The 15,024-nt window shown below is 30.9% G+C and overlaps 1 protein-coding gene across 3 annotated transcripts in view; it reads left to right on the top strand.

Moving 5' to 3' along the window:
* DIP-lambda (Dpr-interacting protein lambda) overlaps positions 1 to 10,589 on the top strand; it is a 69,250-nt gene extending 58,661 nt beyond the window's left edge. Inside the window, exons 3-10 of one of the 3 annotated variants that reach the window (XM_086906368.1) lie at positions 5,778 to 5,882; positions 7,341 to 7,456; positions 7,711 to 7,896; positions 8,156 to 8,342; positions 8,497 to 8,628; positions 8,982 to 9,101; positions 9,625 to 9,795; positions 10,165 to 10,589. In XM_086906368.1, the coding sequence (XP_086762494.1) occupies positions 5,828 to 5,882; positions 7,341 to 7,456; positions 7,711 to 7,896; positions 8,156 to 8,342; positions 8,497 to 8,628; positions 8,982 to 9,101; positions 9,625 to 9,795; positions 10,165 to 10,514 (1,317 nt within the window). In that variant the 5' untranslated portion in view covers positions 5,778 to 5,827 and the 3' untranslated portion in view covers positions 10,515 to 10,589. Of the gene's footprint in view, positions 1 to 5,777; positions 5,883 to 6,715; positions 6,794 to 7,048; positions 7,194 to 7,340; positions 7,457 to 7,710; positions 7,897 to 8,155; positions 8,343 to 8,496; positions 8,629 to 8,981; positions 9,102 to 9,624; positions 9,796 to 10,164 lie in introns of those variants that run through there. The other 2 variants (XM_086906370.1, XM_086906369.1) reach the window with 2 other exon arrangements.
* The last annotated feature ends 4,435 nt before the right edge of the window (positions 10,590 to 15,024 follow it).

The raw sequence follows: 15,024 nt of genomic DNA, 5'->3' as shown, positions 1-15,024 counted from the left end.
TAATTATGACGTATGTAAAAATTCTTCACGTAAAATTAAAATTTGGGAACGTAACATCTTTCTCTTTGTCTTCGAATCTAGTATTAATCGGTCCTTGAATCGTTGAAATCACTTACTTGGTATTCGCATAAAATATTAATTAAAAACGAATTGAACCGATATTTTTAATTAACCTTAATAAATATTAAAAATTAAATATCGACAAATATTTCTTTTAACATTTTAATCTTCGTATCATATTGTTAACATAATTGACGTGAAATTTGCATAAAATTTCAAATTAATCACTCTAATATTTATACCGTAATCGGATAAATTGAAGTGGAAAAAAAAATGAAATATTCTCGATCACATCATTACACCGAATTTAAAACATCGAAACGTGCCAATATGATTCGACGAACGAAAAAAAATTAAAGAAAGTCTAAAGCTACTTCTCTATTCATAGCCGGCAGTATCGATGTCAACGGTGTTTCAAACTTCTCACTCAATTAACTCGATCTTGTTTAACTTTTAATATCCCGAAAGGAAAGAAATCGGATCGCTTTAAAAGAAATATTTCAGCAAGTTCGCCATCCCATTACGACATACAATCGGGTCAATGTCTCGCGGCGTTCGCAAGAGGCTGCTACTTCCAGAAGTCCATTTACAAGTCTGACCCCGAAGCGTCGAAGTAGGAAGGCAGGAAAAACGAGAGAAGGAAACGAATCCACCTTCCACCCGATGAATCATCTCGAGGAAAAGATTACAGCCTGGGTGTGGGATGATTTCCCGGGCAGAAGGAAGGGCCACTTGTTATGCGGGTGGCACGGCCGGTATGACATTCCTCGCATAATTATTACACTACCGATTTTAGAAGGAACTTTCTTATCTATCCCTGACCGGAATATCGGATTACGACACGCTCCATGGATCTTTCCATTTCCAAACTGTTACTGTCTGAAAAGTGAAGCGAAACTTGAAAATATATAAATTCGAAGATTGGTAATATCGGTAAAAAAAAATAAATTGGGTATCCAGTGAACCAGTGTTAGGATGGATTCGTCGAGAGATGGCGCCTCTCGTCGGTATTTTTAGTCCTGAAAAATAAGAGAAAGAACGACGAGACGGTTCGAGCACAAAAAGTGTTTGTTTTTCGGCTGGGATAAATGAAAATTAATGTTCGAATAATTGGAATAAGACGAATAGTGTGTAAGAGAAATATCTGTCGGGTATATGAGATGGTAACTAGTCGAGACAGGATTGATGCTTCGAACCGTGAACGAGCGGGATATAGGTTCCGTCTCCATCCGTCTATAAGCGAATGTATCGGGCACGGTCGGATGAATACGGGTCGTTTGATAAATTTTATGGAACTAAAGAAAAACACAAATACTTTTGCTCAACTACTCCATAGGTGTATTTACCGGGTCCCTATCGTTCGACGTCGATACTTGTTTCTGACAGGTAGCCCGCAGTTATTCAGTCAGCCGATACAAGAACAGGTTATTCGAACGTGCACGTTCCCTCTATCCCCCCCCCCTCCTCTCCTTTCGATATACCACCAACGTGTACAACGCAAGCTTATGTAACTTTGATATAGTTAAAAGGGGATGAAGTTGCAACCGGATCTACGTACGTACACGTTTCGTATTTTCTTGATTCCGTTCTTCATAATATTTCAGAAGGAATAGATTAATGTTTTTCGTCGCAAACCTAGAAATGTTTCTCGTTGCCGCATTTATCTTTTTTCGTCTCGGACTATTCCATATTCCATGCCAACGACAATCCATCTTTCCGCATCGAAAATAAAATTCAGCTTTATACAGTATATTTACGTTCAGAAATTTCGAACGGTTTTTAATATACGATGTCTCGATGTCGAGATACATTCGATCTATGTTTTTAATAATTAATTTTATTATTCGAGATTTTTCGAGAAGAAATTTATTAATTCTTATAGATGGAAGGAATAGATTTAGATATATTTTGTCAAAGGAAGTACGAGTTGATTATAAATTGATCGCCAAAATTAATCGATATGGAAAATATTCAATTTAAACGTGATAAATGTTACGTTTGTGCGATTTATCGTGGAGGGGGAATCGAATGGCGGAACAAATAGGTTGCCGGAAGTTGGAAAGTTCTGGAAAGCGGTTCGATCACCTTCAATTGTTCGGGAGAGGAAGGGAGATGGGGGATACCAAAAGCAGCAGACGCATTCCAAGAACGGAAGAACTGTATAATGTTTCTTTGCTCCATTTAGAGGGATTCCTGGGATGTTGGAGGGACCGATGGTATTTGACTCGCAAAACATCTCTTTGTTCTTCGAGGATACCTTTCCCTGACTGATACGAGACGCGCGAAAAGGCACACGATAGAGTGCCGCTTTTGTACTCGCGGTGCACTTCCGTAACGCGTTTCCTCTATCAACACGGTCTGCCGTATGACCTCGATCGAACGGACAACGAGAATATTTCGCAAAAAGCGACGTTTCACCCTTCGCCACCATTTCAACCATCGGGATTCAACGTTAAATATCGAGTGGTCCAATTGTTAATCACGTTTCAAAATTGTTATTATTGTTATTATAAAATAAGTGAGCACATTGAATGGGAGAATAAATTATATTGAAAGCATAAATTTGTAAGGATTATTTTTTTTATTTAGATTCCGCGCAAGCTTTTATCTTTTGTCTTCTCTTGCTTACTGGGAGGATTCTTTTAATTCAAAAAAAAAAAAAATTTCTTTATTTATCCTGAATCAAGAACGAATGTGCAATGAAGATAATGAAGTGAAGGAAAATAATATGGAAACTTATTTTTGAAATTACGATATGTATGGAATATATCTTATTAGAAATTTCAGAAGTTGAATAATAATTGAGAATAATTTTTCGCAACTTCGTAATACTTCGATTGTAAATTTCGATTTTAAAAATTGTGCGTCGCGTTGAGGCGACGCCTTGTGTTAATATAGTTCGTGCGATTGCGATTAACTGATGGTACTAGGATCGTACTAGGGAAAAAATATATTCTAAAAAAACGAAAGAAGAGAAGAGAAAAATCCGTCCCGTGCATCGTATCTCCATCGAAACATTTTTATTCCGTCGGATACATATTTTCCAAAACATTGTATATCCAATAAATCCAAATTAACGCGTTGCGAAATAATGTAAAAATTAGGAAAATAACGAAACAATGTGATGTATTTCAATATTTTTCCGTCCTTTTCTTTTTTTTTTTTTTTTCTTAAGTTCCTTCTTTACACAAGAAAATTAATCGACACGATTTTATCACCACGAAAAAGATTGTATTAAAGCAAGAAAACAGCGATTCGTTGATATATGATAAAAGATAAAAGAAATTATAAAGGGAAGGATGGTTTCACGCAGAAGATACTCTCCAACTTTATAAAACGATTGATGGTAATTATTTTTCGAGGCGTAGATACCGAGGCTTTAATGCGAAAGACGAGGAAACTTGCTCGTCATTGTTCATCGTGGTGTAAAGCCGCGTGCCACAACACGAGGGCGAAACTTAATTCTTGTCACCGTTCGGGAGCGACATTTCTGTTGGTGACATCCTAAGGGTAGTGTCGAGCAACGTTGTTCAGGCATTCTTTAACTGGTTTTGAATCTTTCTCGGAAACTTTTCAGTTAGCTCTGTCGGAAAAGGACTCTCCCGAAGTTCGTCAAGCTGGAACGAGGGCATTACCGGTAATAATTTGAGTTAGTAGCAGTGAAATCTTGTTACTTTGCTTTTCCACCACTGTGAATCCTGAGAAGAAACTACGATACGGTATGTTCCCAGCTCGCCTCCAACTTTCCTACGTTCAACTTTGAATATAATTAAAAAAAGAAAAAGAAAAAAAAAAGGAGAAGAAAAAAAACGTAAAACTGTTCCTTGGGAAAGAAATTGTTATTCGAGATTAGCTTCGTTTAAAGTCGAGCGTTTATCTGTCTCTCTCTATATATATATATATATAAATTTTAACGGTTTAACGGTTAAGGAAACTCTGTTTCGAGAATAGCGACGAAACAAACGCGTGGACTATCGAAATATAAACGTTCTCTCTGTCTTTACAATCCTCTTACGAAAATAAAGATTTTAATCAAATAGAAATGTAGAAATAGAAATAGATTTAATTAAATGTATAGATCGTCTTACACGTGTTCAGATCGTATAAATTTAATTCTTCTCCGTACGCAAACGTATTTCTCGCGACCAACATGAATCTTTCCCGTCCACGATTATTCTTTTGTTTTATTCACGAAAAAAAAAAATTCCACGAAAATATATTTCACTAATGTAACCGAAAAGTCTCGTTAAAATTTATCGACAAGGATAAAAATCGTTTCAGAGACGGATTTGAATCTTCGAGTTTCGAGCATAAACGAGGCAGATTAACTCGCGTTGAAACTTTATTCAAAATCGAGAGATATCCAAACCTTTATACTTTAAACTTTCCGAAGCCGGATATTCTCTCTGTATATCTAACTCGCAATAAACGTGTATAAATTGTATAAATCAAGCTTAAACGATTAAACGATAAAATATAAACGTATGTTTGATAGTGGTGTAACACGATCGGAGGAACGATTACAGTTTTCTCCTGCATGCTCGCGGCACATCGGTGGCTCCTTATCGCCATTGCGTTTAATACATAAAGCGTGAAGTTGGTATCTCATGCATACATTCATAGATGGCGGTGGAGAGACGGAGCCGAAACTCATAACTTACCGCGCGCGCCATCCTTCGTCTCCTTCCTCTCCCCCTCCAAGCCAAGTATCGAAATAGAAGCCGCGAAATCACCGAACGGTGACTGAGGCACGTATGATGGGCAACCGTGGCTTTTGATATGCCGTTGAAGCGAGCACGAACCGCTCAAAATTCCATTTCCCCGAGAGAATTCATTCGCTCCCTTGGCTTCATTGAAAAATAGCCCACTTACCACGCTTCGCGGCCTCTTGTTACCATAAATCAATCGCGTCTTTCCGCTCTCTCTCTCCTCTCTCTCTCTTTCTCCACCTTCCATTTCCACTTTACGATTTTTCTTTCTTTCTTTTCCTCTTCTTCTTCTTCTTCTTCTTCTTGCTCTTTTATCCGCTTTTATGCGGCCAACTACTATTTCGATCCGGTTTCGTAGAGGGAGTTATCAACGTTGCTTTCGAATATCTCGCGCGCGTTATAGAATTAGTTATAGGGGAAAGTTGATGAAAAAGTGATTTCCCTCGATTTTTTTTCAATTTTAACTAAGAGGGATAGAGGAATGAAAGTCCAATCGTATGAAGAGCTCGAGTTTGTACTAGTGTTTTACGAGTCGTAAAACTTCGTCGAGTCTATAGAGAGAGAAAAAAAAAAAAAAAATTCATTTTCCAAAAATTGGAATCGACTAAAAAACCTATCCAAATTTATTACCCTTTCGGTTCGAAAGGGAAAAAACTGTCGAAACGATCATCGATCCTTCTTTCCTTTCACCTCTTTCCGTAAAAAATGAATTAAGGATATAATAGACTGATCCGAATTAATCATTGAAAATTAGGGGTACAATAGACTGATTAAGATTTGGCATTGAATAATAGGTGAGCCCTCGAGAGTATTCAAAAGTAACATCGGTCGACGATCCATTACTCTTATTATTCGCTTTACTCCTTAAAGAGATTGCTTATACACGAAACCGCAACTATTCGTATATTTTTTTCTCGGGTTGACCCGTCGCACGATCCGTCAATTAAATTTAAAATTCTTTCATCAAAAAAAAAAAAAAAATGGTGTATTCTCCGTTTCTGATTTCAGATCGTCGAGTAACGTGCCAAACTGTCGTCGCAAAAGTGATTGATTCTCTGATGGCAGCACGGAAACTTGCAGCCCTCTTCACCGCAGTTCTGCATCTTTGTTTATGTGAGTGAGTTTTATCCTTTCAATAATTCATCATTATTCTCTCTCTCTCTCTCTCTCTCTCTCTCTCTCTCTCTCTCTCTCTCTCTCTCTCTCTCACACACACACACACACACACACACACACACACACACACACACACACACACACACACACGCGCACACACACACACACACACACACACACACACACACACACACACACACACACACACACACACACACACACACACACACACACACACACACACACACACACACACACACACACACTGAAATATCTTGCATTCGAACGAGGCATGTTGTCATTCTTTTGGCCTATTTTATATATGTATTTTCTATGCATACAACTTTTTAAATGATCGAAGCATTATAGAACATCGAAATTCATAAATTTTAAGGACCAACGGGCTCCTCCCAAGATGTATCAATTAATTGAGAAATAAAGGTGTAAAGAGTGAACGAAAATACGTAATCAAAAAGGTAAAGTGTTTTTTTTTTTTTACTCCCTGAATAGATAGCTTAGAATCAACGCAGTCGATTACTTAGCTTAGATAAAATTTGAAGAACAAGAAATATTCACTCTGATTGAAAATAAGAATCCTCTCCCTCGAATATGCATTATCATTAGATTAAACTGTAAAGTGAAACCTTATCTACCTCGTCATCGTTCTATTTATATAAAAATCGAAGTGGGATGGAAGTAGGTAATTTTATGAAAAAAAAAGTGGGGAGGGGGGGAGAGAAATCTTTTAGGATATATCGGACGTTGCGGTAGAATGGCGTCGCAACAACCCTACAAGGGCAATACATCGTCGTAGTCGCACGTGGGGGAGTTTGTAAAATCCACTTAAATCCGGCGTGATTTAGTTGGGCACGCGGCCTCTGAGCTGAATAGCGACGTAGCCTTTCCCAGTAAGTAACAGAACCTCGGGCTTTTTAGACTGATAGGAACGGTTAAAAAGCCATTCACCGCACCGAACCACCGCTACTTACTTATACCACCACCACACTGATAAATATATATATATATATATACGCGACACCTATGTTCGGCTACGGCCCTCGTTGTAAACTTATTTTTCTATATCGCGAGAAACTGCATTTTAAGGATTTATCCGGTAAGCTTTTAACGGAATGTAATTACGCGAGGCACTCCTGTGGCGCCCTCCTTTGCTCAAAATGGAGGAGGCGCGTTCGAGATCGCAAGATCGACGAGAGATAATTTTTATCGAAATGCGTATGTCTCGGTCGAGAGCAAGAATATTATCTTGAAAGTTATTACACAGTGGGAGGAGTTCGTACGAGTTTTGTGGTAAAATAAGCGATTGCTTGATATTAACCTCGACTTTTTTTTTCTTTCTACTAAAATTCATCGGATACATTGTAATGTAAAATATTACGAGAGACGGTTATCAGTGTAATTACGTTGTTAAAAAGTTTTAAATGAATTTTTTTTCAGGTCAAATAACTCCAGAACCGTTGCCAGAATTTTTAGCACCTTTGGAGAATCACACGGTGATCCAGGGCCGTGACATCTTCTTCACTTGTGTCGTGAATAATCTACATTCGTACAAGGTAGTTTGCGCTTGTTTATTTGAGGAAAAAGAGAGAAATAATCAAATGTGATCGCCTTGTTAAAGAGATTTCGATATCGCGTATCGTGTGCGCGACACGAGAAAAATTTTGTGTTAGCATCGAATATGATCGAAAATACGAACGAAGCTGCTATTCATATCGTATACGAAAGAGAAATTTATCGCATTATTGTTATCCATTAAAAAATAACCAGTAAAAATTTTTTACCACAGTTTGTTGTATGTCTTTCTCAGGTGGCTTGGATGAAGTCAGATTCTCGAGCAATTTTGGCAATACATACACATTTAATAGCGCATAATCCAAGACTCTCGGTTACTCATAATGGACATAACACGTGGAAATTGCACGTATCGAATGTTCAAAAAAATGATTCCGGTGCTTACATGTGCCAAATCAACACGGAGCCTATGCGAAGTCAGGTGAGTGAAATTTAAAAAAATTATATTTATGTACGATAGGAGGTGATATTAGAAACAATATTTGCCATTTTTTTGTGTTGTGGCTCTCTTGTGAGATTCACTTGATCAATCTTCCTTCTCACATTTTTTTAAAGGAGAGAAAGATATAAAAAAAATTTCCACATTTGCGGAATAATCAATGAAAATGACAGCAATGATTGCTTTCGAGAATCGTGTAATAATAACTTTAACTTGAAAATTTGAATTATTCTATTTCTAGAACGGATATGTGGAAGTGGTGATACCACCGGATATAATAGACGATAAATCTGCCGAAGGTATGGTAACTCACGAAGGTGGTGAAATAAAGTTAAAATGCGTTGCAACCGGTTCACCGGAACCTATCGTCACATGGAAACGAGAAGATGGACGGAATATCATTCTTCGAGAAGATGGGCAAAAACAATGTAAGATGTTTTTCGGTTTTAATAATATCGTTATAAACAGATATGATGTAAATTATTAAACGAAATATTAACAAATAGCAATGTAAAAGTTCATGATATTATTTTACGTAGATATATTTCATTTTTAAATGACAATTTTAATTTTATCTTTCAGCATTAAAAACTTACGTAGGTGAAACTTTAGAATTAACTGGAGTTCTTCGACAAGAAATGGGCACATATCTTTGCATAGCCAGCAACAATGTACCTCCAACAGTCAGCAAACGTTACTCTGTACAAGTTCACTGTACGTATTTATATAAATTTTAATTAGAAAATCACGAGTAAAAGCAAAATTTTTAGTAATTTACAAATCGTTCTAATTATTTATGTAACGTTATTATATTTGAACAAATAATATACGTTCATTATATATCAGAAAAATAGTAGACTTGTAATCTAGAGAGTAGTATAAGTCTGTTATACAAGTAGACAAGTAGTATAAGTCCATTATTGTTAGATAGTTGTATCGTTAAGTAGTATAGATGTATCATGATCAAGCTAGTAGTGGATACACGTTATAGTCAGACATCGTCGAGTATCACGTATATCTTATTCTCTTTATGATAAAATACAACAATATAGGACTTTTTATTACAGTTTCACCTGTTATAAAAGTAACAAATCAGTTAGTAGCAGCGCCAATCAACAGTGATGTTGTTCTTCAATGCCACGTTGAAGCTTCCCCACAAGCACTGAATACTTGGCATCAAAATACAGGTAAATAAATGTTCATTGATGTCTTTGCAACTTTTGTTTATACTTTGTTTATAAATATTTTAACATTAATCGAATTCATTAATCGAATTTTAACTAATTAGGCACATAATACAAATTAATGTATTACAAGTGAATCAATTTTATTACAAATATATATATATATAATACACGAGTATAAGGTTAAGTTACTATTCGATGCTCGGTTTTGATGCACTAATAAGAAGGTAAGAGCGGTTACGAAATACCGAATAGAATTTGTATTGAACTCGCGAATTCTATAGGGTTAACTATTGATCCGAAAAGGAACTTTAGCCAGATTTCATTAGACAGCAACTGACTTTTAAGGAACGTGACACAAACATTGCTATTTTGTTCAAAATACGGGCGTCTAAAATCGATTATGTATAGTATATAACAATATGAACGAGAGCGTGCATTGAAAATTGCATGCAAGAAATATCTTTAATTATTTCAGTAGAACCATTATTATGAAAAATATTGTAATATTCTTATTTTTGCGCAGGTGAAAAATTACTTCCCAGTGAAAAATATACAATGTCGGAATATGCATTGAACGAATATTCTTGGCAAATGAATCTTACCGTTAATTCTTTAGAGAAAAAAGATTTTGGAGAGTATGTTTGCTCATCCGTAAATGCTCTTGGAAAAGCTGATGGCATTGTTCGTTTACAAGGTAAGTATCGCTTTAAGAATTCCAGGGATGTTGCGTTTTCTTGCGTTTATTTACCAATAGTACAAATGTTTCTTCGTATATATTCCTATTTAATATTTGATTTGATTTAATCGAATGTAAATTAAAATTCCAATAATATTAACTTTGTGATCGCTTAAAAATTATAAGTTTAAATCGAAATAAATTTCATATTGTATAATATTGTTGCATAGATATAAAATGAAATTGTTTTTAAAAATTTGATACGCAACTATTTCAAATGATAATAATGAATTTAATTATAAAAAACAAAATAGAATTAACAATAACTTTTCGGTTTAAGATACCATTGTCGTATAATGTAGGTAATTAATTCTTCTTTCGATTTAGAATTACATCTTGTTGCAAAAACAACACCTGGCCCTTTCATAAAAATGACCGATCTGAAACCTCGAAAGAAACTTATATCGAAAGGGAAAAAAAAGAGTAGTAATAACAACGGCAGGAGGATGCATATAGGAGGTTTCGAAGAATTTGATTCTCATGGACACGATGAAGATCTTAGTACTACGCAAATTATGGCCGGTAGTACGCTTCAAGAAGGCCATAGAACAGAAAGGCCATTGATATCGCCATCGCTACCTCCACCTTGGTTAAATATTAACACTGCCAATTCGAGGAATTGTTTGGAACAGATCACGCTATTTTTATTAATCATAAGTATGATATTTATACTTTAAAATATGCGTTATTGAAAGAAAGAAATGTAACAACGAAATTAATATTGACAAAGAATTAAAACGATTCGGGAATAATAATTATATTTGATTAATTTCTATACAACTAGAAGAATTTTTTTATATTAAAATAAGAAATGTGTGGTTGCTTTTTGTGACAAAGACGAACAATTTAATAATTTATATTTATTTAATTATTATATTTATTTGCGACTATTCGAGACAAATTTGGAATTCGTTTATACAATTTGAGAATTTCTTATAATTATCGTTATAAGTTTGATATTTTGATTAAATCTTTAATAATTCTTTTCCGTAAATCATTATCTTAAGAACGATAATATATTAATACAAAGAGCAAGGTTTAACGTATCTTAATAAGTTAAACTTATAAGCTTTAAAATGTTCCCGATCGTTTAAAAAAAGTCATTGATTAAATGATAGTAATTAATTGCTTTATAAAAGTGATTAGTCACCAACGTTTACAATAAAATTAAAGTTTAGAAAGAACAGTCAATGAAGATTTAATTCTTATGGAGACAAAAAAAAATATAGGTCTTCCCTTCATTTGACGAAACAAAGATGAATATATATATATATATATATACATATTTATATATACATTTAGATTTAATGAGATATGCGGCGCGACCAACATGAGAAGGTTTCTCTTAACGATGTAAATATTTACATGAATAGTCTATGAATTTAAATTGACACACTAAGTATTAGATTCCAATTACGACGAAAAATATTACATAAATTTTAGATAATTTGTAATTTAAGAAAGTCTTCATATCAAAGTAAATTTTGTCGATCTAATATGGATTTTAAACATTTAAAATATATATATATAAAATAATCAAATAGAAATACACCTATGTCTCGCTATACAACCGCTCTTTATACGGCTTTCGCTATAACGGTCTTTTTTAATTATGACATTTTTTCGATTTATAGCCTACAATATTTCGTTCAAAAAAAAAATGCTTCATGAACTAAAAACTATATTATTTTATAAAAAATTGGAACAGATCCAATTGAATATTTGGGTTTGGATATCAAATTAATTGATTTGTTATACGGCTTTTTGCTTTACGACCAACTTTTCCGGAATGTATCTATGTCGTAAAGCGAGATATGAGTGTACATAGTTACATTTATGTTAAAAAAATCTTTAAGTCTTTTATATTTTTTTTCTTATCTTTTTATGAAAAATCAATTCCTCTCTGATTATACATAATTTTATTCCATATATATATATGATAAACTTATATTTTATATCTTACTAATATTTTATTTATACTTATTTATATTATTTTATTACGTATACATTTTATTCTGCATATCATATATGGGAGCTAAACATAAAAATTACAATTAAAATCTCTGTATGAAGACTTTTTAAAAATATTCTTACTGCGTAATAAATTTTTATATTTTCATTCAATATGAAAACATGAAACATATATAGTCTATTGTAGTCATTTATGATGATTTATGTAACGTATAAATTTCATTACGATAAAATGCAGTACAGAACACTATCATTTTTGGAATATTTTGTTAAATAAAAAATTATAATGGTTTCGCGACGCGACTAGTACATATCTCAAATTTTATGTCTAATCAAAGAGATGCAAAAATAGTTGTTAGAAAATTATATCATAATTTTTTATTTCCATATATCATCTTCTATTAAAAAAATTCTAACTTTTAATCAAAATTAAAAATCAAATCAATTTAATATTCGCAAGATTTTTGAATGATTTTTTTTAATGATTTTCAAAGGATAAACATTAACATTATAAATCAATATTTATATCTTTACAATTTTAATGTACTTGATTAAATCTCTAATTGATATTACTTTTGCATCTCTTATGCTTTTATCTGCATTTCAATTTATATAAATCTTGTGCTTTACATAAGTATTGTTACTGAAATGCAAATACAAATTTAATATATCTTAGTAAGTAATAATAATAATAATAATAATAAAAAGAATAAATCATTAAGTTAGATATTACTGTATTTTGTACAATAGTAGTCAAAGGAATTGGTATTAAAATTTTACTTGTGTATATAATTTGATCTCATCAGTAATATTTTTTAATATTGTTAAGATAAATGTTTCTAAATTTTTTAGAAATATTGTAAATGTGCACTATGCAACTATTTGTAAAAAACTATATAAAATTATTTTTAAAATATTAAAATTAAACTAATTATTTTTAAAATATAAATTAAAACAAATTTATTAAAAATTATTTTTGTATATTAAAAAGAATATGATGTTTAATTTATAATATGAAAACAATACATTTAAATATAAAACATATTTTTTAACAGAAAAATAATTCTAAAATGATCAAAGATCTTGAATTTTTTCTCCCTTCCTTTTTCTTTTCTTTTAATAAAAAATCAGAGATATTAATCAGAGATATTAAATTTGTTTAATATCTTACTTTATTGTGATAATTTCATAAACCATAATAAATGACTTTTATATATATATATAAATATATAATAATTTTATATAAATATATAATAAAAATCAATATAAAGGGATTTGTAACTTAGTTGCATAATGTACAATATATGAATTCTGAATTATGTATTAAAATATCTTCTGATCAAAATATATATCACAAATCTGCATCTTCCATACATTTTGTATAGTATTTTCATACAAAATATTCTTCACTTAACAGCAAAACAAATAACTCTTTCTATTGAAATTATAATAATATATCTATTACAGTATGTTTTAAAATTTTTATATTTTGTTTACAATATATATGATATCACTTTATATACATTTCATATTTATAATTATATAATTTAAAGTTAATTGAAGTTAATTAAAGAAATAGAATTGATATATCTATTTCAAAATATTAATGACATATTTAAAAAAAAATTTTTGTTATTATATTAAGTTTGCAATTATTAAATACTATTTCTACTTTAAAATAACTTTAAAATCATTATAATTTATATAAATAGTTTTTTACTTTACGAAATAAAATGAGATATTAAAATATATTATAATCATAAGAAAGGGTTAAGTATTATATTTAAAGCTAACTTTTATACGTTGTACATAATTAATTATAAATTCATTTTAATCATTCAATAAAAAAATCTTTTAGTTAAAAAAATTACAATATAACAATATATAAAATAAAATACACGACAATAAATATGATATAATAAAACTAAACCTTAAGAACCTTCTAAGAATATAATATATATATATATTAATAAATAATAAAATATTATACTTTAAAAAATACTATATATAAATATTATTGTAATTTTTAATTTTTATGCATATATTTGATAATTTTTCATAATTTGATATGCAATCAATTATTTAATTATTTAGAACAAATTTGCTTTTTAAATCTAGTAAAACATGATATTAATATAAATATAATTTATAATATTTTTAATAACAATTTAAAAATAGTTTGTATCAATAATATAAATCAAATATTCATTATTCTCATTTATATAAAAACTAAATTCTTCGAGGGTTTTAAAGGATAAGATAAATTATTTAGTGTATTTCCTATATAAATATGTATATGAACAGCAAGGAAATATGCATAAAATATCCTTTTATTATAATATTATCATATAAGTATGATGAATTTATTGGCGGTAAATATAATATACTTATACACGGTAATATATAAATCATATAGGACCATGTTTTGTGTATGTATATATAGTTATAAAAACACATATAACAATATGTAACATGACATGTAAATATGATAGAACACGGAAAGATAGAAATATGGCATTGTTGATGAAACTTTAAATTAGAAAAAAAATTATTAGCATATGAATATAATATATATATATGATATAATAATATTAAACGAGACCTCGTTTTATATAAAATATCATTAAATGGTCTCAGAATGTAACATATTAAAATAAAAAAAATGTTTAGTCATTTGTTAGATATGTATTCTATACATAACATATACAGGAATCTCTCGTTACGTTATTCAAAAAGAATGCCACCAAATAATACAGTGTCGGTATATATAATCTGACGACCACTCTTTAAGATGTCGAGACAATTGTTGTATTTATATATGTGAAACAAAAAAATTTAATATATATATAATATATATATAATATATAAATCGACAGATTATCTTTAGATAATATAGTAAGAGAAACCCTGTAATGTTACAAATAAGTTGATGCTCATTCATTACATTTCTCACAACGAAAATTTAAAATTACTTTTAATTTCAAAATTTGATTGACTATGTTGATTGACTACACTGATTTTTTTTATAAAATTAATAATTTAATCAATTAATTTTTAAAATTTAAATATTTAACACTTTTAATCATTTTAGTCAATTAAATTCCTTGTATGAATTATAACAATCAATATCAATATTTTAAATTGATATGAAAAAAGAAAAAAATACAAAATCAATATTGTAAATTAAAAAGAAGCTAAGTATGCAAAAAATCTTTG

Source organism: Apis florea, unplaced genomic scaffold (assembly GCF_048593485.1).
Source record: "Apis florea isolate Af1SG1 unplaced genomic scaffold, ASM4859348v1 contig_2492_pilon, whole genome shotgun sequence".
Classification (NCBI taxonomy): Eukaryota; Metazoa; Arthropoda; class Insecta; order Hymenoptera; family Apidae; genus Apis; species Apis florea.
This window is presented reverse-complemented; position numbering and strand designations above follow the sequence as displayed.